Source organism: Molothrus aeneus, chromosome 4 (genome assembly GCF_037042795.1).
Source record: "Molothrus aeneus isolate 106 chromosome 4, BPBGC_Maene_1.0, whole genome shotgun sequence".
Classification (NCBI taxonomy): domain Eukaryota; kingdom Metazoa; phylum Chordata; class Aves; order Passeriformes; family Icteridae; genus Molothrus; species Molothrus aeneus.
This window is the reverse complement of record NC_089649.1, coordinates 28,544,217-28,570,667: the sequence shown is the minus strand read 5'-3', so window position 1 is coordinate 28,570,667 and position 26,451 is coordinate 28,544,217. Positions and strand designations below refer to the sequence as shown.

General features: G+C 39.1%; 1 protein-coding gene across 1 annotated transcript in view; it reads left to right on the top strand.

Moving 5' to 3' along the window:
- Positions 1-13,880: 13,880 nt before the first annotated feature.
- Positions 13,881-26,451, top strand: part of BANK1 (B cell scaffold protein with ankyrin repeats 1) — a 132,688-nt gene continuing 120,117 nt past the window's right edge. Inside the window, exon 1 of the mRNA XM_066549133.1 lies at positions 13,881-13,893. Within this exon, the coding sequence (XP_066405230.1) occupies positions 13,881-13,893 (13 nt within the window). The remainder of the gene's footprint in view (positions 13,894-26,451) is intronic.

Sequence of the window (26,451 nt, the reverse complement as noted above, 5' to 3'; positions counted from 1 at the left end):
ATACTTATAGCATTCATATTTTCTCATTTTTAGGTCTCTACTTAAATATAATTGTCTATCATATCTGTAATTCTAACTGCCTAACCCAAGCTTATTTTCCTCTTCAATTTTTAGAGGATAAACAGAAGAGGCACACAAAATCATGACATGTAACCAAACATCCTGTGTGCATAAATGTACAGCACATCTATGCAGTATCCAGAGATATATATAAACCTATGTATATAGTGTTGACAATTTATGAGAAACAAGATAAATATATAATGCTACTTAGAAAGGCTCAATTCAAACACCAAATCACCTCTAATGTATTTCACTTTTAAGCCCTGATTTTATTTAATCAAAGTTATAGGAGGAAAACAATCTCTAACAATACTTTCCAGGTATTGTCCAATCATGAGTGGTTCACATACAAAACAGGTAAGACGTGCGGTGTGACATGAGTTTAGATGGCAAGAAATGCATCAAATTATTCATGATCAGCATAGCAATTAAAGCATAATAAATGGCTGCCACTAAAACTATTATTCTACAAACACCATTTATCCTACACAATTGCTTAAAAAATTTTTAAATAAGTGTATATAAATAAATATATGTATACATGCATGTGGATACGTTTTTTTATACATACATACATAAAATACATTTTTATATTATGAAACTTAATTTTTCATCATTCTATATGAATACATATATGTTGTCAGTGGACTTGGTTAACTTTATAGTTTTCAAAAGTAGAGAAAATAGAAAGTAGAGAAATAGAATGATCAGTAAAGCAAAATTCCAGAAAGAACAGCTGTCTGGAATACAAGTATGCCATTGTTTTTAGGTTTACTATTGCCTGGCTTTTTAAGCTAAATCTTTCATTTCTAGTTGCTTTAGTCAAACATGGGGAAAAAGACATTGCACCATAGCTTCCACCTACGCTGTCTACCTCAACAATAATTACTATTCTTTCTCTTAAAACAGCACTGGCCACAGCCACAGCCAAAAACCATATGACTCAAATGGCTCCTCAGTGTGCACCATAATTCTAACTCTGGTGATAAAATCCTGGCTTTGAGGATTTCAAATACACCATATTGCATACAGTTGCTGAGCATTATGTGTCATCTTCCACATTCTGCACAAGCATAATGGGTGAAAGGGCTCAGAGGAACAATTGTTATTTTTCTCTATCATAAATGTCAGCAACTGACTGTTTTCATTGTGTAGCTTTTATTGCATTACTTGCTTGGTGTCCAATAATCCCTACGAGCCATGATGCTGGAGTTTCACATCCCTGAGCCACTTTCACACAGCCCACACACCACTCAGCATCCTGCTGCCACAATAGTTATTTCCAAAAAAACCTGCTTTGAAACAGTCTATTTAAAAGGCAAGGCCCACAGAACTGCACCATGCTAACAGAAAGACCAGCACAATTTATTCTGGAGCAAGGGAACATGACAGTAGAGTCAGCATTGCCTGAGTCCTTTGATTTTGTATTTGCACATGCACCATATAACTGCACATGTGACAGAAAACAGCATAAATTGCTTATAGGATGGGTGGGTGAGAAATATAGCTCCACTACAAGATTATACATACATTTTTATACTCCTGCATGTAGGAACTGATAAAAGGAAGGTGTGATGTATTACTGATAAGGGAGAAGAATGAATGTCTGTTGTCCCCTAAAGCACAGAAAAGCAGCAAGGAAAGGTACTGAAAGCCAGTATTTGACTTTTGTACATCCAGTCCAGAACATTGTCCGTGGCAGTAGGTGGAATCAGAATTTTGAAATATAAGTGACCGATACCATCCATTGCCTAGATCTAAAGTCTTGTCCTAAGTTCAGTATCCTGGATTCAACGTCATTTCCAAAGTTTTTATTTCTAGGTACTATGACTTCAGATGTGTTTCCATCAGTTTTCAGATCTGCATAATTTTTGACCTTGATGCCACTCTAGCTGGAAGCTGCATGAGAAGTATTTAATGAATAGGTCACTTTGCTGACCTATGACTAAGAGGGGTAGCTCTGAATCATTGTGCCTCTGAGGGTTACTCACAGGCTATGACAAGGACAGCTTCTGGCAACACGGGCTTCCCAGAACCTAGAAATAGAAAAACCTCAGATATTTCCTCTGCCCTACAGTGCCACATCCATTTTCACTCTGACATAGCCCCTGCCCTCTTGCCTGAGCTGGTCATACACCCATACCCTGGTGCACCAGGGCTTGCTCTGACCCTGCAGGCAGCAATGCCCAGCCATGCTCAGGGAAGGCCAACACTGGCAGCCATGACCTCCCAGTTCCTCTAAAAAGCCTCAGAAGGAGGCAGCAGTTAAGAAGGAGTAAAGAAGGCAGAGGGGAGCAGAGTAATGAGGGATGGAAACAACTATTGTGCTTCAGCTTTGGAAGCTCTGGAAATCCTGCAGGCTTAGCCTGGTTGGGGTCCCCCTGTTGTCAACCACTGCAAAGCAACCAAATGTGGGTCAGTTGTGGGTCAAAGCTACAAGTCCATCCAAGCAGCATTACAGGGGATCACACTGCTCTGATTGTGCTGACTGCAAGGGCAGCCTGCCATCAGCATAAACCACAAGAGACACTGCTGAATCAGCTCCTTCTCTGAGGAAAATGAAGCTAAGAAACCTATAAATCCCAGCAGCTACCCCACTACAGTCCAAGAGAATCACACAAGCTTTCTTCCCCAGCTCCTTCCTTCCATTTTCATTTAGTCAGCAATGAAATGCAGGGAGATTATTCATTGGAAAAGAACTCATTCAAATACTAAGAGGGCTGGTTGGTAGCTGGGCTCTGATTCATAAACAAGCTGTTTGCATTTAAGGAAGACATTAATAAGGCAGCTACTTTCAAGCACAGGAGTATTCAATGGGAGGAAAATTGTTTGGCTCATCAGCAGATGGCACCTATTTTACCTTCTTATCACTAAAAGAAAATAAATGGCTGTTACTCTTACTGCCTGAGATGAGTAATAATTAGACATCAATTTTTATTCTAACTTATCATGTATGCACATCGGGAAGTTGAGTCTTGCTGTGATAATTCCCCCAGATCTTTGGAAATTTTTCTTAAGGAAGCTGTGACAAGATCTGGCCTGTGAGACAATAAACACCTCAGATCTGTACAGGTTCTAAAGGTGATCTGTTCCTCAGAGAATGATTTCTCTGTTCCCAGCACACAAGCTATAGGACGAATGAAGCTCTCATTTTAGTCTGGGTTTTGTATCTTGCATTTATCTTCATTTGTATTGCTTGACTTTTGCATGAGATTTATAGCCCAGCTGTGCAACAGTCTCAGCATGAAGCATTCTGTCAGTAAAAATGAAGAGCTACATGAACATGTATTTACAGCAGCAGTTACAACTGATTCATAGAATGTAAACAAACACAAAACCATCTGTAGTTCTCCATGTAAAACTAGTTAAAAAATAAAGTACAGAATTGGCAGACATATTCTGATTGCTGTTAAATTTGTGATTGTAGACATATGCCAGATATTAGCTTTTGTTCAATTTTGCTTCACACAACAAAGGCCACTTGTTCAAATTCAAGGCTCTGGCACATCCTTAGATTACAAGAAACAAGAAATGGACATTCTCCATGTTAACTCTTCAGTGTGGGTCTACAATCACTACCCAACATCTCAACAGTCTATGATAGGCTGTTTCCAGTTTAATTTAAAAGGAATTGATGCTAACTATGGCTTGCTGTGATTATGTGCTTTGTTATCTATTTCTTTGATTTTATTTTAGAAGCTTAGCTATTAAGAATATCTGGCAACTTTGAGCATCTTCATCAGTTTCTCTCTAAATCTGCAATTCAGAATCACTCTAGCAGGCAACTACAACACCCATCAAACAACATTAAAAACTATTGCAAGGAGAGGAGAAGACAGAGTGAAGGACAGAAAGAGACATTTCCTAGTGCAAACTGCCTTGTGGGAAATTACACAATTTAAGCTAAGCACAAGACAAATGCTTCTTCATATTATTTTTGTGTGTGCAAAGGAAAATAAAATATCACCTTCATTCTTGTTCAAGCCTCTTCCTCATAAAGCAAAACACAGGCTGTTCACTCTAATAGCAGAAAATTCTGGCCATTTTGTGTACCAAAATGGTACACATAAACAACAAAATGGTAGCATTTTATTGCATTCTGCCTGGGTTATATAGCCCCCAACACTAAAATATGTTCTCCAGTGGCCTAGATATCAGGGTGCAGATGAAGATCTTCAGTTTTTAATTAATAATACATAGTGCAGAATCTGAAAGGCTATCTATAATTTATGTATCAGTGTCTCAAAAGCAGTCATTCATACATTATATATTCAGACAGAAAATTATCTTGCTTTTATTTTCCAATAAAAAGTGTAAGATGTTACTATGTACCCTCCAAAATGGAACAGTGCTATCCAGAGCTTTATAACTCTCAAAAATGCCAGGTTCCTCTGGGTTCTCTTTGCTACAAGAGGCTAAAGGTGCAAAAGCATTATTCACTTAGCATCTCTCCCTCTCTTCTACTGGGCTTTTAAAAATGATCAGGCCACTTCTTGGATAAGTGCTAATTTACCCATAGAGTACACAGAGGGGCAGAAAATGTGAGAAAAATAAGTTTATTGAAATGGAAGGATATTTTTTAACAATAAGGGGTTTCCAAGCTGGACTTAAGAAAAACTGATTACGGTAATACACCACAAGAGCTCTACAAAATAAAGGGCCAAAAAAGTAATTTTTAAAATACAAATATATGCAAAGCTATTGCATATAAAGCATGTTGAATATTAACAGTCATTCTCATCATGCTGTCCTATTTTCCAAGCACCCACCTACTTATGGGCACTTCAAAAAGGAAAAATTAAAAAAAAATGCATACTGTATATGCCAAATGTGCAACTCTTAAAAGTTGCTTTCAATGCTATATTTTCTCCCTATCTCTAGCAAGCTGCAAAGCTAAAAAAATCCTGTATTTTCTCCCTCTCTCTATCAAGCCACAAAGCCTAAAATAGTGATATCAGGGTACATGGTGCAAAGAAAGTCAGTCTCAGACACCTCGGTCTTGGCACTTTTACATGCAAAGCAATGTAGACAAGATGCCAGCAGGATCCAATAAGCCCTCCCTCCTGCCTCAGGTGCTGGAGAAGTAATTTCTGGGAGGCTGGAAGTTCCAGCAGTCTGACAGACCATCTGGACTCTTTCTTTGCAGGACAGGGGAAAATGACTCATATTTACAATTGCTTTGATGCAGCTCCACCAGAGTGGATGTAGCACCAATGAAAGTACAACTATTTTTTTCCAGACTTGCCCCTCTTTCATATTCTACGCTCCTAAAAAACTATTTGCTTTTTTCCCCCTTGGAAGTACTGAAAACAATCCAGCCTCAACAGAGAATCAGAGTGACTGAAATAAGAAATATTTTCCAATATAAAGGCAAGGAGATGATAAACCAATATTTGTGATGCATCATATGTGACGATCTGTATGTAGTGATACTGTGAGGTAGGAGATCAGAATTCAAAAGACAACATTCAGCAAAGTGAAAAAAGGTGCATCAACCCACACAGAAAGGAGGTATAAAATTAATTTTTTTTAAATGTGGATTTAAAGTTACATCTGAACTTTATTTGCATCACTTCCTTAAATGTCTCTCATACAAAGCCATGACAATTACTTTTGACCAGTATTATACTGGAGAAAAGAAAACAAACAGTTCAATGTGACCTACAAGCAAACAATCTAGAAGAGAAACATAAATCCTTGAGATTCACACACTTCACTTTCCTTTATGAAGTCATAGAATGGTCAGGGTTGAAAAAGTACTTAAAGATCATATTGTTCATGCCTTGGGCAGAAATACCTTCTGCTAGACCAGATTGTTCAAAGCCCCATCCAACCTTGGAAATTCCAACACCCAGTAAAAACATTTTGAAGATTAGAAGGAAAAAATTACAGCTGGGCAGGAAGAATCCCACTGTGACTCAAAATCTCACCATCTGTAAGACAATGTAACCTTGAGAAGACATTGCTTCTTTCTCATTGTAAAAGCGTGCTGGAAGGGACAGTCCATTTCCAGTCACTTGTGCCACATAAACTGCCAGAGCTATTGATAGATTTAAGATGGGTACAGTAGCCTCCAGTGGGACAGGAACACACATTTTTTCACTGCTCCACAGCTACAGGCAGCACAAGTCATTTTGGCAGCAGGAAGATGCAAAAAAGCAAGTCTGAATGGCTGCAGAGCACCATTAAACAGCCAGAACACACAATTTGGACTGAAGACAGTATAGCTCAATTTTAAATTCCAGCTTAGCCTCTTTAGCTGCATGTAGTTTGGCTGCTGAGTTGTCCAGGAACATAATAGATAATGATCATTAATTACAATTTAACAGTAATGGATTGAGCAAGGAGGGCCTGCTGGTTTGGTGTTGAAGAGTCCTGAGACCAGCTTGAACAAACTATCTCAAATCACAACATCACAATTCCAAGACAGGTACTTCCTGACTGAGGCAAACAGCAGCAGGGATGTGCAGGCACTGAGATGGAAGTGAGAGTCAGAAGTGTCGAGCAGAAGAAACCAAAGACATGTTAACAGCTTTTCCAGCAATAAAGCATCTTTTGCTGAGCAGGCATGACAACACATAATCTAAAGATGTGTATGACTGACAGTCAATCACTTTATACTGTAAAAGACCAGTCATGCTTTTTCACTGTGGGGATTTCTTGTATTCCTCCCTAAGGTGTGTGGTGATCTTTCCCTTGGGTGGGGATGCCCCTCAAGGCTAACTCTCCAAGCTGAGCAAAGAGATTTGCCCACAGTCATTGGTATGGGTCAGTAACATCAATCTCTACTTGATAAGCTAGCTCTGATTATATTGAGTAAAAAGTGCACTATATTAGTTTTATTGTGTAGTTAATAATTCTGATTACAGCCTTTTGTTCTTTTGACATTCTGTCCTTTTGCTTCTTACTATTTCACAATTTTACCTTTATTCTCTTCTTTTTTACTAAATCATTATCAATAACAATCTAAATAAGGCACTCTATTTATTCATATTGAATACCCACATTTGGTTTGCCATCATTAATCCTGAAAGACAAAGCCATATAAAGGCTTAAGGACCCCTCTAGAATCCCTTAGCCAAAAACTTTGTCTGAAGTTCCCATTCAGTTCCCTGACACTGACACTGTTAAGTTGGCTATTTGTACAGGATGCATACACGTGTACTGCAACAGTACAGACAGGAGTATGGAACCAACATTGCTAGCCAGATATACTGGCAAAATCTGGGCCAGTGACCACATTTCAAGAGCAATCCTATCCAAAAGCTCCTAAACTCAGCCTCTATCCATATGATTCAGTGTCATGACTCTAGGAAAGACATCTACAGCATCACCAACAAAGTGCTCTGCAGAATCTGGACCAAGTGATTTTTGGGGATAGAAGACATCAGCTATGTCCCAATTTTTTCTTCACAAGTTTTTCTGTTCTAGTGTTTTAAAGAGCAATCCATGTATGTTCATTAGCCTCACTCCTCCTCTCAAATCCTTCCCCAGTTTCAGATTTCCTTACAAACAAGTCTCATCTTTTAAGTCTGGCTCGGTAATCTCAGTTTCCTGTTTGAATTGTTTCACTCCTTTCTTCCATTTCTTTGTTTAAGGACTGGCTTCAGTTTCTTCAGATTTGTAAAGTCAGGAGGAGGAAAAAATAAGTAGAGAAAACAAAAATCTCCTTTATCACATTTATCAGCCATTGTAAAAAAATATATTTTAAAAATGCCTGCGAAACCTCGAGCTCTCTAGCTTAGGCAAATATGAAAAAGAAATATATTTTAGCAAGTAGTTAACTGCAGGCAAATGGCAATGAAATAGATGCTGAAATTGCTTCTGCAATAGGAACTGTTGGATTTTCTTATTAATTGAAAAGCAAAATATTGGCAAATTGAACTGTAATTTCAGCAAAGTTCTCTTAGGTCACATGGTCTATTTTGTCTGTTCTGCCAAGACTGAGCTGTTCATTTTGAAGTGTTTTCTACAACCTGCTTTTTGAGAAATTCCAATTAAAAAATGGTAAGATCATTTCAGTGAAAGGTTCTTTATCATTCATTCGCCATGTGACAAATGTCTTTGAAGACTACCAAAAAGTACTTAAACTCAATGCTATTAGAAAATATTCCTTAATAGACATATTATTTTTTCCATACTGTTTCAGTTGTCTCTGAAAATTAATTTCTTACTTGAAGAATAATGACTATAATCTGGACTAAATTAATTCTATAGTCAATGGTTAAATGTATGAGCATTACTGAACTAACAGGCAGAGGCTGTAAATCAACATTGTTTTAACAAACCATTACATTACAATAATTACACTTTGAAAAGTAACAAGTAATTCTCCACAAATAAAATGTCAGGACTGCATAATGTTGTGTCAGTACTGGGAAGAAGAATTGGTTGCCTTAGTCTCTCAGGCACAGATGATCAATAAGAGGCGAGTGCTGACTATTCAATGGGAGATACATATCACCTTTGCTCTGGTTTCATTATTGGATATTTATCTTTGCATTCCCAAACATCAAAGTCAATACCTCACTGGTTTTAGATCTCCACATGTTGCTACCATCCCATTAAGTCATCTTAAATTTGTCCTTTGCTGTTTGCCTTCCTCTATCTTCCAGACCATTCTTAACAATTCATTTTAGAGATGAGACAAGCATTCTTCCAGTGGGACTCAAGCAGTCACTACTTTGCTAGAAATACTGGCAAATCTTTTACCAACTTGAAAAAAAATATTACCATATGAGAAAAAAAACCAGAAAGAGTAATGCATAGGAAGTTATGTCCATGGACCTTGAGGAGAGTGAAGAGGGAATAAACCTGACTTGCACCAGCCAAGAATACAGCCTAAAGACTGAGTAATCTAGATCTAACAAATCCAGGACATACGCATCCAGTGATGCTTCCAGTGGAGTGGAGAAACACACTGCTCTTGGGGGTCTAAACTGACCTCAAGAAATATTGTCTTCCTGGTCGTTCCTTTGTTTGTGGGTTGCATGTGGCAAGACAAACCAGCAGCTGAATTATGACCAAGCTCTACTTACAACCCATAAACCACTCTGTTTTCTACTTAATCAATTCAATTTACATTTTTCTAACATCCTGCTGGGTACTGCATCAAGTTATTTATTAGTGGTGCAGTTCTTCAATACACATTTTCAAATAGAGATATAAAAGGACCCTGATGTCAGACATTAAGGATTCATATTTACCAACAATTACTGTAAGACACATCAGACACATCAGGTATTACCTTTCTAAGTGTATAAAAGCATCTTGCTATATAGGATTATATTGGAGTATTGACTTTCTTATGTTGTAAACAGCATTGGTTTCTAACCACAACATGATTAATTAAGTTTATTATCACTGAAGGCTTAAATGTGGCAACCCCAATACATAGATTTTTGTTAAGCAAAATCTTGAGGATTAATGGGACTTGTACATGCATTCCAAAGCTTAAATCACAGTAACAGGAATTGGACATGAAATTATATTCCATAGATGGGGGGCGTGGGGAGGGAAGAATTTATTTCTGCTCTCTGTTATACCTGTAAAAAACTTTTTTAAAAACCCACACATGTATAATGTATCTAAAGTTTTTTCAAAACTACCTAACACTGTTGTGACCACCAAAGATGCCATGGGAGGAAACAGCTTTTTTTTATACATGCAAGAATGAAATTAAAGAATGACACAAATCATTTTCATTACATACTGGCAGTGCTTTTATATTCCAGGCCACCTATTTTATATTCTCTTATGCTTCACCTGTGTCATTAACCAATTTAATCATAATGGTACTAAAGAAAGAAGCTATTAGATTTGTCTCGCTTGACTCATTTTTTCTTAACTGAGAGTGTTACTGCGTACAGTAACATTTTCTCTTAGAATCATGTTCTGTCCCAGATCTGCTTTATTTTTATTTTAGTGCATGTGAAATTAAATAACAAAATGAAAGTCTCAAACACAATTTTCTTGCTTTCTTGAAACCTACCATACAAGCTGAGCAACACTCTTTATTCTTTTCTATCTTTATTCTTTTCTATTGGTTAAATCTTCATAAGATTTAACCAATATTTAGAAATATACCACATACTTAGTTTGTCCTTTTTTCCACTAGACAAGAAGAGTGGACACTCAGCTAACTTCATGTTAATTCTTGCAGTTATATCGAACATCAAAATGCAGTAGCTGTGTGCAAGGGCAGAAAATCTATGACTACACAGCATGAATCTAAACTGCATGTAAACTCCTGATAAAATACAAAAACTAACAGTATCATCTGACATGCAATATTTCCAACTGATTATGTTAGCAATTATAGCAATATTGTCTGTATTGTACTATAGCCTAGCAATATTGTCAGTGGATTTCACAACGAAACCTACAAGTAAAATTAAGTTAGTAATCAACAGTGAATAAAGCTTTCAAAACCATTTCAAGCTCTTTAACAGAAAAAAAGGCTTTTCAAACCTTAGCAGACCTGAGGAAAACAAATATGTAAAATGTGGAGGAAATTATAATGGCAATGTATTGAATGTTAATTATATCCAAAAGAAAAGCCAGCATTCCAACAATAGCAGAATGCTCACAAAGGTAAAAACAAAGGCAGTATTAGAAAGAAATTCGTTTTGACAAGATCAGTGAGAACCTGAAGCTGGAAAGCATTACAAAAGTATATAATTGTCCCCAAGTTAGAGTTATGAATCTAGGGCATTTGGAAGTAAGTTTATATTTAAAATAAATTTACTAAAATTGAAGCTTGAAATTGATATTGAGGACAGCCAGACAACTTAAACACAACACTGACATCATTCCCAAGACATGTTTCTCGTGATTTAACATGGATTTTTTATTTATTTTCCCTCTAATGCAGCACTGCTTCATGACATGCGCTGAGGTTGCTTAATAATTTAAGTAGTTTTTCCTTGCCTAGAAACAGTGAGTGTTCTTACACCTCCAGCATAAATTATAAATTCCGTGGCTTTATGATATATATAAAGTGCAATCATTAGGAGGTTGAAAAACTGGGGAAACCTAATTCTTCTGCTGGACTTGTAGAGAGACCTCAACCTCTGACAGACCCCACAGCAAACTTAATTTCTAAGTAGGAGTCTGCTGACACTGGCAGTAATACTTAGTAATATGCAGACATTACTCCAGAGAAGAAAATCTTCATGACTGGGCTGGTAAAAGCAGTGTAAATTGATAGCAATAACCCTGCAGTTAGAGAATTGAGCTGTTTTGCTCTTAGAAATAATTCTGCTGGGTGTAGGCCTCGGTATACCTTACACTGTCTTGAGTTGCAAATAGTCAGAGACCAGCACAGTGCTCACCATTCACATGGTGTCCTGGTCAGGCCAGTATCACTGTCTCAAAAGCTGTGATGGCAGCACCACAGCTCAGAAAAGAAACGTGTTCAAGAGTAAACCAGTTGAACTAAGTAGCAAAGGCCCAGTTGGCTCCAGCTAAAAGCACAGACCCAGAAGACTCAGCCTCACCATCAGCAGGGAGAGGTGAAAGTGCACCCATCATGATGAGCAACTTGCACCACACCAAGCAGTCCTTTATGACCACCACAATCCTCACCAAGTCTTATCCTCCCTCAAACTGGGATCTAACAACACAACTCCTGCCCTACCTTCCATCTCCATCTTCTCAGTAACCTGTCCCAGATGGTCTCCTCCCAGCCCTACATGGATCACCCTACAGCACCTTGGCCACCAGAGGAGAGCACAGGTTTTGCCCTGGCCACTGCAGGTCTCCGGGCATGCCATGCACACTGACCAACGCCTCCAGCAAGGTCTCCATGTAGAGCAGGGCCTCTTGCTTCTGGGTACTGCTGAAGGTTTTTCTTTCCTTGACTAGTAGAAGCCTGCCTGTTGTTTGATTTAAAACCTGAGTAAAGCAAATTGTGTTCTTCCTTTTAGGACTCATTTCCACAGTGCTGGCTCTCACAATGTAAAGAATTGGGCTATCACAATCCATTTTGTCCCTCATCCTGATACCCAGGACAACCCCCTAATTTTGTTTTGTTTTTACTGAAATTAGAGTTCCATTTTAGTTATTTTTATATTTAAATACATTTGTATTTAATGACTGTTTTTCTTTTTATGAATTCCTATTTCCACAGTGAAGATCCTTGCAGTTCAGAGCACTCAATCATCCCAACTGCATCCAACCACTTTACCTAACCCATATTTTAGGAAGCAGCAATGATTATTGCCATGGAAAAATAGTCAGATGCAGTGTTTCTAAATGTTTTATCTTTGACATATTGCATCCTCCATTACAAGATATCTCATTTGTGCTTATCCTGCTCACAGTTCAAGACTACTGACACTGTAGTGCTGCATCCCTTGCACCCAAAACCACAGGATTGGAATGAGGTATTGCCCAGATACCTGTCACTTAAATGAATAAAATCCAAAGGTAAAAAATGAGCAGCAAGGAACAAGGGGAGGCATTCCACGCTCTCTTCCTGATGCACATTTACCCTGACATGACTGGATCTAGATCAGATTTTCCCAATGTCCTTGTAGCTAGATGTTTCCTCTGTGTGGTAGGCCAGCCCAAGTCAGAAATTTACCAAAACCACCCACATGTTAGCAGAAGTGACTGAAAATAACCCCTGAAACATAACAAACGATAATAATCAAAAAGTATCTACCTGTGTAATGATAGAAACAGGAACAGCTCAGAGGGTTCCGTTTTCCAAGTAATTCAGCTGGACACAGACCCTGCAGTGTGCAAAGTCCTTACAGAAGTAGTTCCCTGACTGAAGTCCAGCCTCCTGCAATTTGTGGTTTGTAGCTGATTGCTAACTGTGAAGGTTTTGTCACACTAAGACATCAATAAAGACTTCTTCTATGTGAATTTTCCTTCCTCTAATACTGCTTGAATTAATTCTGCAGCCTTTCCTTCAGTTCATTTTGGACACCTGCATTCCTGAAACTGGTGCTTAGCAAATTCACATTTGAGATCTTTAAAACCTTTGCCACGTTTCACTAAAATCAGCCTCAAAACATTAAAGTTCAGGTAGAGAAGGTGAACATAGGAGTTTGGGTGGGCGAGAGGCACACATCTGTGCACAAAGTGGTTTGAAAAGGTTTGCTTCCTTTGAAAACTTATTTCAGAAGGTTCTTTCAGTTTTTCTGTAATCCTGTTTTATGGGGAAACTCCAGCTCCTTGTGGTGGGTCTGGCCTTTATTTTGAACTTGGAAGATGCCACCTTGATTGATATGTCCTAAATTTGGTAGCCAGTGCAGCAGTGAGCTGCAGTGTCTCTCATGGGCTACTTGCTTTGACCTTTTTTTAGGTTTTATTTTACTCTGCACCACTCCAAAAAATAAATACATGGCACAATATCGTGGAGGGGCTAATCATACCACACCAGAACACTTGATTGCTGGCGGACACCTCCCAGGTGCCTTCCATCCCTGAGCGGCTTTTCTCCACTGGACGAGTGCGAGAGAAAACCAAACCCCAACACTCTGGCATAGACGGAAAGGCTCGACTCCCACTTCGTTTTCTCCGCACACCCCGAGCACCTCGACAGCAGAGGGCTCTTACGGCGGCTCCCGGGCGATGGCGGCTGAGGGGGTGTGTGTGTGCAGGGGAGGATATGGGTGGGGCCCGGGGGCAGCGGAGCCCCGCGGCCGCAGCGGCAGCGGAGGAGCCCGAGCTTCCGTCCCGGCACCGGCGGCCGGGACAGAAACTTCGGGCCGGGACAGCGCCCTCGGGCCGGGACAGCGCCCTAGGATTGGGACAGCGCCCTCGGGCCGCGGCTTTGGTGGCCGGACAGCGCAGGCAGCGGAGCCATGAGCCCGGCAGGTCGGTGCGGGGCTGGTTGTGAGGGAGGGGAGGTTCCCACAGGGTGTTGTGTCCTGGTGCGGTGCTGGGGATGGAGACCTTGCCCTTGAGAGTAGCCCTCAAGTGCAAGCAGTCTCTTGTCTCTCTGGTGCATCTCTCATGGTGTCACAGTGCCAACGTAGCTTTGCTAAAGAGGAGGAGATGTAGTGCCAAGAAGTTGGGAAATTAAAGAATAAAAGTTGTACGAGCAATGTTAATTCGGTCCTACATGTGTACCTCCTCTGAATTGGCTAGTCATGTGTTGTGTCATTAATTAAAATTGATCATTCTCTTGCAGTGTCTCAGCTCTCCATATGGGATCCAGCCTGGAGTGTTCAGCAAAACCATGCTAGACTTTGCACAGGAATATTAATTCCTTGTTTATGCTTTTTTTGGTGTTTATTGCAATATCTGGGTGCCTCAAAACTGTTAGTGTTTATTTGTTACTTCCTTGGTAGTGTTGGAAAACATTATCCCATTGACTGGTGGAAAAATGTGATGAAAAATTAAAATTACTTCTGAAATCCTCATGTAAATCAGAGGCAGCCCTTAATCTGAACCAGAAACCTGTGACTCCATGTCCCTGTGTCCCAGTCATGTTCCCTTATTCGCAGAAATACTGTCTATTTATGGCTCCCATTTCCTTCATGTGTCTTTGCAAGGCTCAGCAACACTTAAGCCAGTAACTGCCAAGCTGGGCACTCAATAGAAAGGAAATTAAAGACGTGTATCAGGATACCAGAGGTTTGACTGACTTGCTTGCAGGGAGCTCAGCCTTATTTTTGTGATTCTTTTATTAGGTGGGAAAATATTTTATCCTCATTTTCTGAATGAGGAATCAAGAAAGAGAAGTCTGAGGGTGAGTCTGCAAAGGTGACTCAATGCTTTGTTTTTCTGTTCTGGTTCATGATTTTAAATGACTGCTTCCGATGTCAAGACAGGTTTTTTACCAAGTACTTTATATTTTGTATCATTTTATAACATCCGACTAACCACATTAGTTATTAGTTATTAAGTGCAGCTTTGTAATGGCATTAGCTTTGCCAGCCATCTTTACCTACTACTCTCATTATACAGATAAAAACACCAGGGAAGAAAGGCAGAGTGATTTTTCCAGCTGTTTTATAATATATATAACTTAGTTGTAGATAAAATATCAAAACTCAGTACTGTTTTGCTTTCTACCTAAGGCTGGTGGTGAAATGGGTATGGTTATTGTACTGGTTGTTTTCTGTCTAGATCCAACATCCAGTACTGCAAGCTTCTTTAAAGAAGAAAGCTGCATATATGAGCAAAACTACATTTAATAGCATTTCCAAATATGCATATGCCATCCCAATTATTAGGCAAACTGATGTTTGTGGATGTGAGCAGTCAGCAGGGTAGTATTCTGATAATGACAGAAGTATGCTCAGTGATCATTCTGTATCAATGACAGGATACCACTGTGCATGACCTGGGGGCATATAGTTTGGAGTCTGGATCTTGGTGAATAAAGGCAGTCAAATCCTGAGTATGCATGTGAAATAGCTGGAGTAATTGCTGAGCAAATATGTAAAAACACCAAAGAGGGATGGCTGCTTTCCCAGCTGCTACTCGCAGCCAGTTCCACACATTGGCAGGGGAACAAGTAACAGTAGACTCAGCCAGCAGAGGATGCACTGGCCTTCTACTCTGGCATCATTTGTCTCTGTCACTTTTTCAGGTATTGCTCTGCCTAAGCCTCATCCACCTGTGACCTCCACACACAAACCTCTCTCCTGCAGGTTTGCCAAAGACTCAGACCTTTCTTTTACAGAAAGAGGTCTGTTGTGCATAGTGGTGCATAGAGGTCTGTTTTCTTCTGATGGAACAGCCTCTGTGAGGTACTGAGATCGCTTCAGGTGGATTGCCCAAGGCCTAGTCTAGATCAAATCTAAAAGCTGTTTGTGATGCTTGGTGGGACAGACAGGCTTGTTACTTGTCAGAACTCTGTAAAATACTCTAACCTAGGGTATTATGCAAATTCCATTAAAGCTGCTGTAGCTGGTGGAGATATGCATGTATGTAATGCATGATTTTTGATGATATCTGCCTTCCTTTGAGACAGGAGGCACTGACAGGATAACTTCATTGCTATGCCATGTTGGAGTCATCACTCCTCTCCACACTCAGGAATGTAATCATCTTCATTGAGGTCTTTCCTTGTGTGTCCTTTACTTAAACAGTGTACATTTTTTTCTCTTCAGCTGTTTCTCGGTCAATGTTTATGTAAGTGGAGTTCTGGGAAGGAATCTAGACAAGCAATGCTTGATTTTTGTTTTTCTCAAGAATTAGGGAGTGCTTAAATTTTTAGTAGTAAATAATTTTCAGATCCTTCACTTTTAGGGAAAAAAAAAGAGTTCTCAGACAATGATTCAAAATCCATGAGATCTAGAGGTGGAGTTTTGAAGCAATTCAGTAATACCATCATAATATTAATGTTAATATTCAATATTAATTATTAAGTAATATTAATATTATTAATAATGTATTTGTAATTTGAGTATCAAAGAAGCCAGAACTGAAGTACCTCAAAGCTATAATTTGCCTTCGGAAGTGTTGGGATGCTCATTCAGATTCAAAAGTTTATCCTTACAAGCTATGTTCCTTATGCTGATCCTCTCCCATTCTGTTGCAAGCAAGCAATTACTGAAGTTTGCATAGAAGCAATTGATCACCCACATTTGAAAAATTGTAACACTGATACCACTGGTGTTGTGATAAAGGTGAAAGAAAGCAGCAATCTCAGTTTCTTAAAAGAAGAACATTTGTGCCCAGGGACTCAAAACCCACAGTGTGACTCTTTCCCTGTCTGTGTATCTCTTGACGCTGATCTTTGATGATTTGATTAGTTTATATACTCCTTTATTTGCTTGTAGGTAATAAAAAATGTTTTATATCCTCTAACAGCTTAAGCACCCCAATGTAAACAGCAGCAATAGTTTCTGATATAATTACATCCCCCAGGGAGGTCCAGTGATTTCCAACTATTGTTAAAAAAAAAAAAAGTTGTCCTGACCTTTTTTATAAAACAAAATCAGTCTATTGCAATGTCAACTGTGGTTAAAAAATGACAACCCTATGTTTTATGAAATGTAAACAAAAATAATAATTTCAGAATGGTATTGAAAATATATTTTGGAAACCACTGTGAAGGAAGACAGGAAGGGAGTCACGAATACCAAGATTTAAACTGGAATCTATTTCATGTAATGATATTGATGTTCACTTAGTGTTTATTGGCTCTCTGCGTTGAAAAAAAGCAAGGCTTTGTATGAAGCCACAGTATATAATTTATGCTATCACAGGCCTGACAGTTAAAGCAAATTGGTCTTATCATCCCCATCATTACTTTGTTTTTCAATGTTTCTGTGAGCTTTTGTGTACAGTTAGGTAAGAAGAGTCCCACACTTGTTTGACACTGAGGCTGTTCAAGCAGCAGTACAGCTGAGTTTGAAAAGCACCCATTTACATTTGGACCAACATTTGGACCACATGCTTAACAGATGGAAAGGACTTGAAACTTTACACAGGTGTTCATAAATAGCTGCAGTCTGTGGCTAAGGTTCACTGCTGTTGCTTCTGTGTAAGAAGTAAAGAATTCATGTAAGACCATGAAACTGAAATGCAGTGCCTTTGTCAAGTTTCATCGTTTTTTCTCTGTACCTACTGGTAAACTCACTTCAAGTGAGTTACATAATCTTACAGGCCTTCATAGCTGAAAAAAATGTATGGCTGAAAAAAAAATGCATGGCCGTGTCTAGTCTTTCTGCTGGAGAGTACCACAGCTTCTGTCCAGCCCTGCATCCCTGAGTTTCCTTTCTGGGGAAACCAACATCAGAAAGGAGGCTTTCCTGGTTGTCAGAGTTTTGCCCTGACCAAGTTAAGGTGAATCTGAATAGAGCAGCTGGATCTAAGAGCTGACACCTGGTCCTAGATCCCCTATTCTAGACATGCATAAAAGAGTCTCCTTACAAGAAATAATGTCAGACTAAAAGATAAACAACACCCTGTCCCCAAACCTGACTGAGACCCTGTCACATACAGTCCAATTTATGTCTAGATGTGCTTTATCCTCCACATTTCTCAGCACTGGGGACATGCAGGTGTTGTGCCTCTCAAACAAAGCAAGGTATTTTCATGTAAAAATGTAATGAAGTATATTTTGTAATGTAACGAAGAATATTTTCACTCACTATTTATTGTTATACTTGCTTCCGATTAAAAAGAAAATACAAAACCCAAACCCAAAAAGAAATATTAAATTTTTTAGTTGTTCTCTCTACAGGGCGATTGTTAAATCATGAAGAATAAATAATTCAAGTTTGTTTACTGTAGTCAGTATAAAGTGGCGTTTGCCTGTTTGTTTTTAATATCAGATTAGAGGAACAATTGAAATAGTAAGCATTATTTATTTTCAAGTGGAAAATATAAAAAATTCTAGAAGCTTTGGGAAATACAGAACAATGAATAGAATAACATTTATGAATTAAACTTTTAAGAAATAAGGTAATATATGCTAAACATATAGTGTACCCTTCTGTTTTTCATAATTTTCATTTATTTGTGAAACATTTACAGTTTAAATAGATGAAAGAAAAAAATTATAGTATGCCTGGAATGAATCGAACATGGACAATTTTTAGTCATTTGAAGACTGAAAAAAAAAGCCTTAATGTTAAGCAGTGCTGTGTCCTCTGTAAAAATGAAAGGCTAAATACAGTACAGGCTTCAAAGCAGTTTATTGCTAATATGCTAGTGAGCATTAAATGAAAACAAGCAGTACTTTAATCAGAAGCCACAAGTCTGGTGTTCCTCTGCTTTATTAAAATTTGTGATTGAAAAGACGTGGGCACTTGCTTTTTGTTAAATTATAATATGCATGGTGACAGAAATAAATTGCTTAAATGAACAAAACCGTATTAACAGCAGAAACCAGATATCTTCTGAATTTGATTATGTTGCCTTTAAAAATATTAAATACTGTGGGAAACTAGTAAATATGCAGTATTCAGTGTAAAGCCTTTCAAGAAGAAATTATTTTTGTAAGGTAATTTATTAGTAAGATTCTTTTGCAACGTTTGCAGTAGCATTCCTGTAGTTCAGTTGTGACTGTGTAGTGCTGGCCAGGATTGTGTGCTTGGGCTGATGTATAAAAACTCGCAAGAAGGTGGCCAGTGTATCTCTTGTACAAGCAGACTGTGTCTGCCTAGAACAACTTTTTCCCATTGTAAACTCAGTTTGAAGGAGCATTTTAAGAGGGAAAAAAAAGTCCTCTGAAAAAATCACTGATCATTATTTTTCAACTGCCTTTTGTTTGAGAGAACTGAAATAAACAATTTTTGTGTGAGTTATAGTCTCCATTCAAGTTTACTTCAAACTGAGGGAGGGTGAGAGCCCACATGCAGCAGGGGCAGGGGCTGGAGAGGAGGCTAAGTGAGCCCTTCCAGGAGTTGGTTAGAAAGGCATCTCAGGTATAAAAAAGATATGAAAGAAGGAATTAAGGAAAGGTAAAGGTACAGGCAAGGATAATGGCACAGTTTTTACAATTCCCAATAGGAAAAGTGCAGAGACCCCCAGGACCAAAGGGATGGACACGGGAACTTCTCTGTCTAATATGAATTTCATGCCAAAGGAGGAAAAATTTTTCAAATGTTCTTTTGATAAGTGGGAAAGACAAGCAAGTGCATTTTATTCAACCACTATTGGTGAATGTGTGTGTGCTTTATTTTCATAGCTGCCTTTGCCCGTTCCCTTCAAACGCATTGTACAGGATTGGGAAAGGCCAGGAAGAATGAGATATGAACAGTAAGTTGGCTTGTGCCCACTGAGTTGTTTTGTAGGTACACACAGTTTGTGGTAATTGGGTGGCTGAGCCTCATCCCCAATGGGCTGCAGCTGTGAAAAGCAGGTGAGCAGCATTGAAAGCAATGAGCCATGGGGTGCCCAGGGGCACTGACCCATCACCAAAGGGAACAGAGGGCACACAGGTGCAATGCATGAACAATGAGGGTTATAAAAGGTTGGGCTGAAGAACAAGAAGGGTGGATGCTTACAGCCTTCTGAAGTGGTGTGGTGGTACTCTGCATGGGTAGATGCTTGCAGTCTTCTGATGGGATATGGTGTTGTTCTGTGTGGGTGAATGCTTAAAGCCTTCTAAATTTGTATGGTGCTACTCTGTGTATTGTGGCTATCTCAACTGTGATGTATGCTGTGACATTGTTTTTTACTTTTTTCTTTGTGTAACAATGTTTATTGGTTTTGCGTTTTGTTTTTTTTTAACCCAGTTTAAGACTCTGTACTGACTGGGTGCAGCAAAACTGAAGGGCTACCATGAGCCAGGTGAGTTTTCTGGCTTGCACAGATCCTGCTGCTGAGGAACTTACTCTGTGAGAAGAAGATGAATGGAGGGGCTAGGTTGGGAGGGAAGCTGTGGGAGAGTCTGCTTTGTATCCCTGACCAGCTAGCCTGGTAATGATGTGGTGTGGGGTGCTGCAGGCTGCTCCCCACTGAGAGCTGAAGGGGCAGAACATCAGGGGTTGCTTGAGGTCACTCAGGTTACTTGAGGTCATTTGTCCTGACTTGAGGTCCCTGGAGTCCCTGGTAGGAGACACTTGTGGTTATTTGGGCTGACTTGGACAGGAAACCCCCTTAGCACGGATGCTGCCTTTGGTCTTTGCTGTGTGTAGCATTCAACCAGGACAGCAGAGACAGCAGTCAGGACAGCTGGACATGTGTGGACCGATCATACTCAGGTCAAGGTCTCTAATTCCCTGGAGGCTTGTACTTCTCAGCTGGAAGGAAAGGATGGCAGACTTCAGCTCTTAGTAGCCATAGCGAGGAGCTCTAGTGATTCATGGACTAATATGAACTGTCATTGTCTACTTTATTCCCTTTATTTACTTGCCACTCCTGGTGCAGGGACTAGATGTGAAAAAGTCGGGAGGGGCTGTTTCAAGTGTTCCTGGTTGTTAGGAAGGGTTAAGTTAATGATAACTAGTATTTGTAAAAAGGCAAATTGAGAAAGAAGAAGAGGAGGGATTGACAGGAAAGCTAATGCCTTTATAAACAATTTGATGGGTGAAGGTGTGCGTGTTACTGTCTTTGAAATGGGTCTTAATGTCTCTACTGACTCTGGGCTGCAGGTTGATTGCTGAGCCCAGGCAGCTTGGCTGCTCAAACAGACAGGGGTCTGCACAGCCTGAGTTTCTGAACACTGAGGTAAAGTAGTAGTAAAGGGGGGATATGTGGTAGGTGGTTTGGGAGGGCTGTATCTTCCTAGTGCCCCAGCCAGTGGGGAAAGGAAGAGGGCACCATGTGGCTGGGAGCTTAGGGTCAAAGGAGGCTGTGGCCTCCAAACCTTGAGAGAGAAAACCCCACGTGCATGTGCCCCAGTGGAATCTCCCTTTATTTGTTTATTAAATAAAATTGCAGGACTCTTCTGTCTCCTTTTTGGCCATAAACCTCTGGCATTTGTGGACTTTCCTGACAAAAGCAAGGCCTTCAAGTAAGCCAGATAGACTCCCAACATCTTTACAAGGGTCTAAATGATTCTAGCTCTGTCCAGAAAGTAAACTCTAGCAGCTTAATCTTACTTGAAGTACCTAAAGGTACTTTGCATTTCAAATTCATCTGAATCTTTTAAACAGTATTTTTTAAAGGTAGGCTGATATAATGAGAAAACTTTATAAAGATTTAATCAAATAATAGAAGTAGTCTTGCTTGGAAAGGGTGTTCTGTAGTATCTGGAAAATCTAATAAAAATGCACAAAACTCAATATACCTTTTTTCTTCCACCCCCCTGAGATGTCTGTTTGTAGAGATTTCACTTTGTCTCTGGTTGCTGTAGACTTCCTACCTCTAAACATGGAATGCTAATTCCACAGCCTAGTGTGTCTCAGAATAACTCTATTTAATCAACAAAGCCTTGTTGCTGTGCACTATCAAAGGAAATTTTGCCGGTGTTTTTAATCAAAACTTTAAGGTTCTTATACATGCTTTCTAGTTTTGCAACACAGTAATCTTACTGAAACTTTCAAATGTGCTTCTCTCCCATATCAATTCCATTCCCTGTTCAAGACTAGCTATTTTAGAGGAGGCCAAATCTAATTTGGCCTTGAATGAAATACTCTGTAATGATTGAATTGGGGGAAAATATATTTTCAGTGAAAGTTTAGGCCAGATCCTACATTTAGCAGTTTGGAAGCAGAAGAATTTTCTGCTTAAAGGGTACATTCAGGACAGTTTTGTTTTAATTTTCTGCTAGTGTTCTTGCCAAGCTATTGTCAGCTGGTTTTCTAAGAGTTTAAAAACAGTTATGTTTCATTGGCAAGCTTACAGCCTGTATTTCAACACTGATGCTTATAGAATTCATTAAAATGGCAAGCCATGTTTCTGTATCTTAGCTTGTAAATATGTAATGTATGCCATAGTTTTTGTACTCCCACATGCTGTTAAGTCCATGCTCATTTTGAATGACGTGTAATAATAAATAGCATTCATTTTGAACACAACCATGCCTTAAGTAATACAGTTAAAAGGCAGAACTATCCTTTCAAACTGTGACAACTCATTCATTGGCTGTAACATTTTGGAGACTTCTGTGAAAAGTTAGTCCTTTTTATCAGAAATCAAGGGTTGAACATTAACCTAAAATACTTAAAGTATTACAAAAGTCAATTACACTATTTTATTTCTCACCACAATTATGCCACAGATGAGCATTGTAACATTTGAATTTCCAGATGTACATGCTCTCTCCTAAACAATCTGTTTTGCTTAATAAGTGAAAAAGTTTTCACTTTTGTGTAACAAAAAAACAATCCAGTACTGGATAAATGATAGTTCAGAATCTAAGTCTTTATCAAAGTAATAGAATTCTTTAGAGGAGTGTTTCCAAACTTAAGTTCCTCTACTTTTATAGGTATTTATTTCTCACTGAAACATCAGAAGGATGAGAAGTCTCTCAAGAGGTGTAAGCACTGTCATTTTTTGAAATTGACTCTTGAGCATGTTGTTTTGTTTGTGGATATTTCTCTTCTTGGTATATTGCTAAAATCTGGATCACTGAATTTTGATATCATGATGAGAATTTAATTTAAGAAATGTTTCGTTTTGTTTGTGGTCCTGATTAGCCAGGCTGGGTACCTGCAAGGGCATTAAACACTACAGGAGCATATGGCTCTCCAGTCTGTCCCATCTATAGATTCAGTAGAAGTTGCTATGCTCAGGTGTCTCTTGAGGAACCTGCTTTGGCACAAGTGTGCCCGAGAGAGTGGGAGCTCAACTTCATGCTCGTGTTTAGTGTGCTCTAGCACTGAGTGGGTGTGGGCAGGGAGCACTCTAAGAACTTTGTTTCCTAATGCTGCAAGGCTACTTCCACGTTGGTAAGTGGTGTTCCCTGCTAAACAGGATGTGCAGAGCTCTGCAGTGAGGCCTGAGAGCTGTGCAAGGTACATTGAAGAGAGGTTGTTTGAGACTTGCTCTGGTCTGGTCCTATGGCCTTTGCAGGCAGTGCACGTGAGGGGTGATTCTGAACATTTGAGATGTTTGTGCAGTTACAATGTTAATCTGCAGTAAATGGAAAATGGAACAGGCAGAATAAACTCCAGAGGAGGAAAATTAAAATTGCACATTGTTTTTCATACCTTTACCAAATGTGCAAGTGGTTATTGCTGAGCAGCTGGCACTGTGGGATCCTGAGGAGTCTTACATTAGACATTAATGAAATTCAAGTACAATGACCATGGTGATAGACTATGATGGCATCTGCCTGTTTAATTTTTATATTTTTCTTTTTTCTGAATGCTCAAGAGGAAAGTAAAAATGTAGTTATACAGATTTGGTTGAACAACAAGGGACTTGATGATGTAAAACGCAGGATGCTTCATAATTCTTTGGTCGTGGCCTGGCTACCTCAAGCTTACTGTATTTGAACTACACAGGTCTCTGACTGTAGTGGGATAAGGTTTATCTTGGCGTCAAAAACAGTTCAGGATGGATTTGTTTTCACTTCCTTTTCTGTACCTTTTGAACTAGAAATGGATTATAGTGTGCTTGAGAAGGTGGAAGTACCAGTGAGATACTTTTCTTCCAGTGTACGCAATTGTGTAGATATACTTTTCCTGTTTCTATCCCACAGTGAGGCTATACTGCAATGTAGGGTGGGTATGTATGTATTGTATAGTAAATCTGTTTGCAAGAACCTCAACATATAGAATTGGTTTATTTCTAGGAAACATCTTTGTGGTCTAAAGCAGTAGTAGTTACACAAAATCTTTCTGCAAGGTCTCCCCAACTGGAGGAGGACCCAAAATTGTTACCCAGGTAACTCTCCAATTTGTTCTTATTTTAGGACCAGCAATAATTTTGAGCCTTTGTTTTGCAAGGGGGGGGAAGGAAATTGTGTGTGTTAAACCTATACTGAGGACATTATTGGAAAAATGTCTTTTGAATCTTGGGCAAGCTGCAGCATGCATTTGGGCATCACAGTCAATTTTGCAGGTACATGGTTAAATTTGTGAAGGCAGGTTGGCATTCATTTAACTAAGCTGTTTGCTTTATCTGATGGACAAGAATACAAGTAGTTTCTTATGTAGCTGGTCTGTAGAATCTGTCTTAAAGGCAGTGGAGAGGAAGCAGAGGTGGGTTTAATATAGAGAAGTCAGCTTTCAACTGAATTTGTTCCTGAGTGTTTTATTTAGCTTGGTTTTTAACTCACTGTTAGCTCTGTCATTGCTCATTTTTTGAAGCTGCATGTTTATGTAATGATTTTCTACTTCATTTACTTCCTTCTGTGTGCAACATTAGCATGACTGCTGTTAAAAAGTTCAAAACAAATATCAAGTGGTTGTCCACCACATGGGATATTTGTCTTGGGTTGTTCTGTTGTCAGTGTTAGGGTGTTTTTAGTGACTGGCATGTATTTGTCAGAAAGGGAGGGAAGAAAAGAACTGAAACTGGAGGACAATTTCTTCTACAGCCTCATAACTCAGACATGTTAGACATCAAACAAAAACTGCTTATCACATTTACTTAAATTTCTGGATGCATGCTCAAGTAAATGAGTTGCATTAAAATATGGATTTATAATCAGATTGCAAAAGCAGGAGAAGATCAAGGCATCTAATTTGTGGGGTCTCAGAAGCCCTCCCTCAGTACTCTGACTTGTGGCAAAGGAAGCAGTAGGTGTAGAAACCCACTATGTGTGGATGATGCGCTGGAACAGGTTGCCCAGAGAAGCTGTTGATGCCCCATGAAAGGAAAGGTTGCCAGCCATGTTGGATGGGCCTTTGAACACCCTGGTCTAGTGGAAGGTGTCCCTGCCATGGCAGGGGCTAGAAATGAGATGGTCTTAAGGGTCCTTTCCAATCCAAACCATTCTATGACTGCTCTGAGAGAGTGCAGCCAGATTTCTACAGATTTCTAGTGTCAAGGGTAATCTGTAATTTAGGAATAATTGGAATGTCGCCTACGGTTATTTCAGTGTATTTAATCACATTACAAATTCAGGGAACACAAATCTGAGCATAAATTGCAGTAAATGGCACTATTTATTGATAAACATTGCCTGGTGATCAGTGTCTGTCAAGTCCCTGGCATACAAATTAGACTACTTCATGTGTAGGACACTTTCTTGTTTTGTACATCAGTTGCCATGGTGTGACCTTCCCAGACCATAGCTGTTGGAATCACAGCAACTTACCCAAAATTTTGTTTCTTGCAAGATCAGTGTGTTTCTGTTTTGTTGTGGAAGCACTATTTTCTGAAATATAGTCTCTTGTGATAGAGGTAAATGTACTGAATTTCACAAGAATGTTTTCCCTAAATAAAATCTGTTGAACATGTATTCCATTCTTTGTTTCTTATTTTGAAGAAATTCAAGTTAAGAATTTGTGAGAAATGGATGTAACAATGCAATCAAAGGGGGCAGATAAAAAAAGGCAAGAGAAGGCAAAAAAAAAGCAAAGACATTGAATTGAAGTCAGAGTTTAAATGTGATGATAAATCCAAAATTGCCTGCACTGTGTCAGGATGAGAACATCTAAAGGCATCCTGATAAGAGAAACTCTGGCAATTTAAAAAAAAAAAAAAAACTCAGATAAAGAGGATGCTTTGGTCTGCCCTAACAGGACACTTTGAAATTAAGAGTTTTTAAATATTTCATGTTTATAAAACCATGGGAATGGTTATAAGGGAAATCTTCAAGTGGTGGTTACATCTGGTAGTGCAAACTTGATACAGCTTCCTCAGGTTTTCCTGTGACTTTAAAGACTTGTTCATGTTTTCATGTGACCTTAAGGACTTGTTCCATGGCAATCATAAAAGAGTAACATATTACTCCAGCTCTTCATGTGGTATATTTCTTTTCATTATTTGTTCATGTCTGTTGTTCATTACCTGATTGTTTTGTGCTAAAATCTACTGAAGGTGCAATTTGCTCTCCAAGAAGTGACTGTAATGACAGGAGATTTTACCTCTTTGCAATTGTGATAGAGGAGCAGGATACCTTGAAATAGA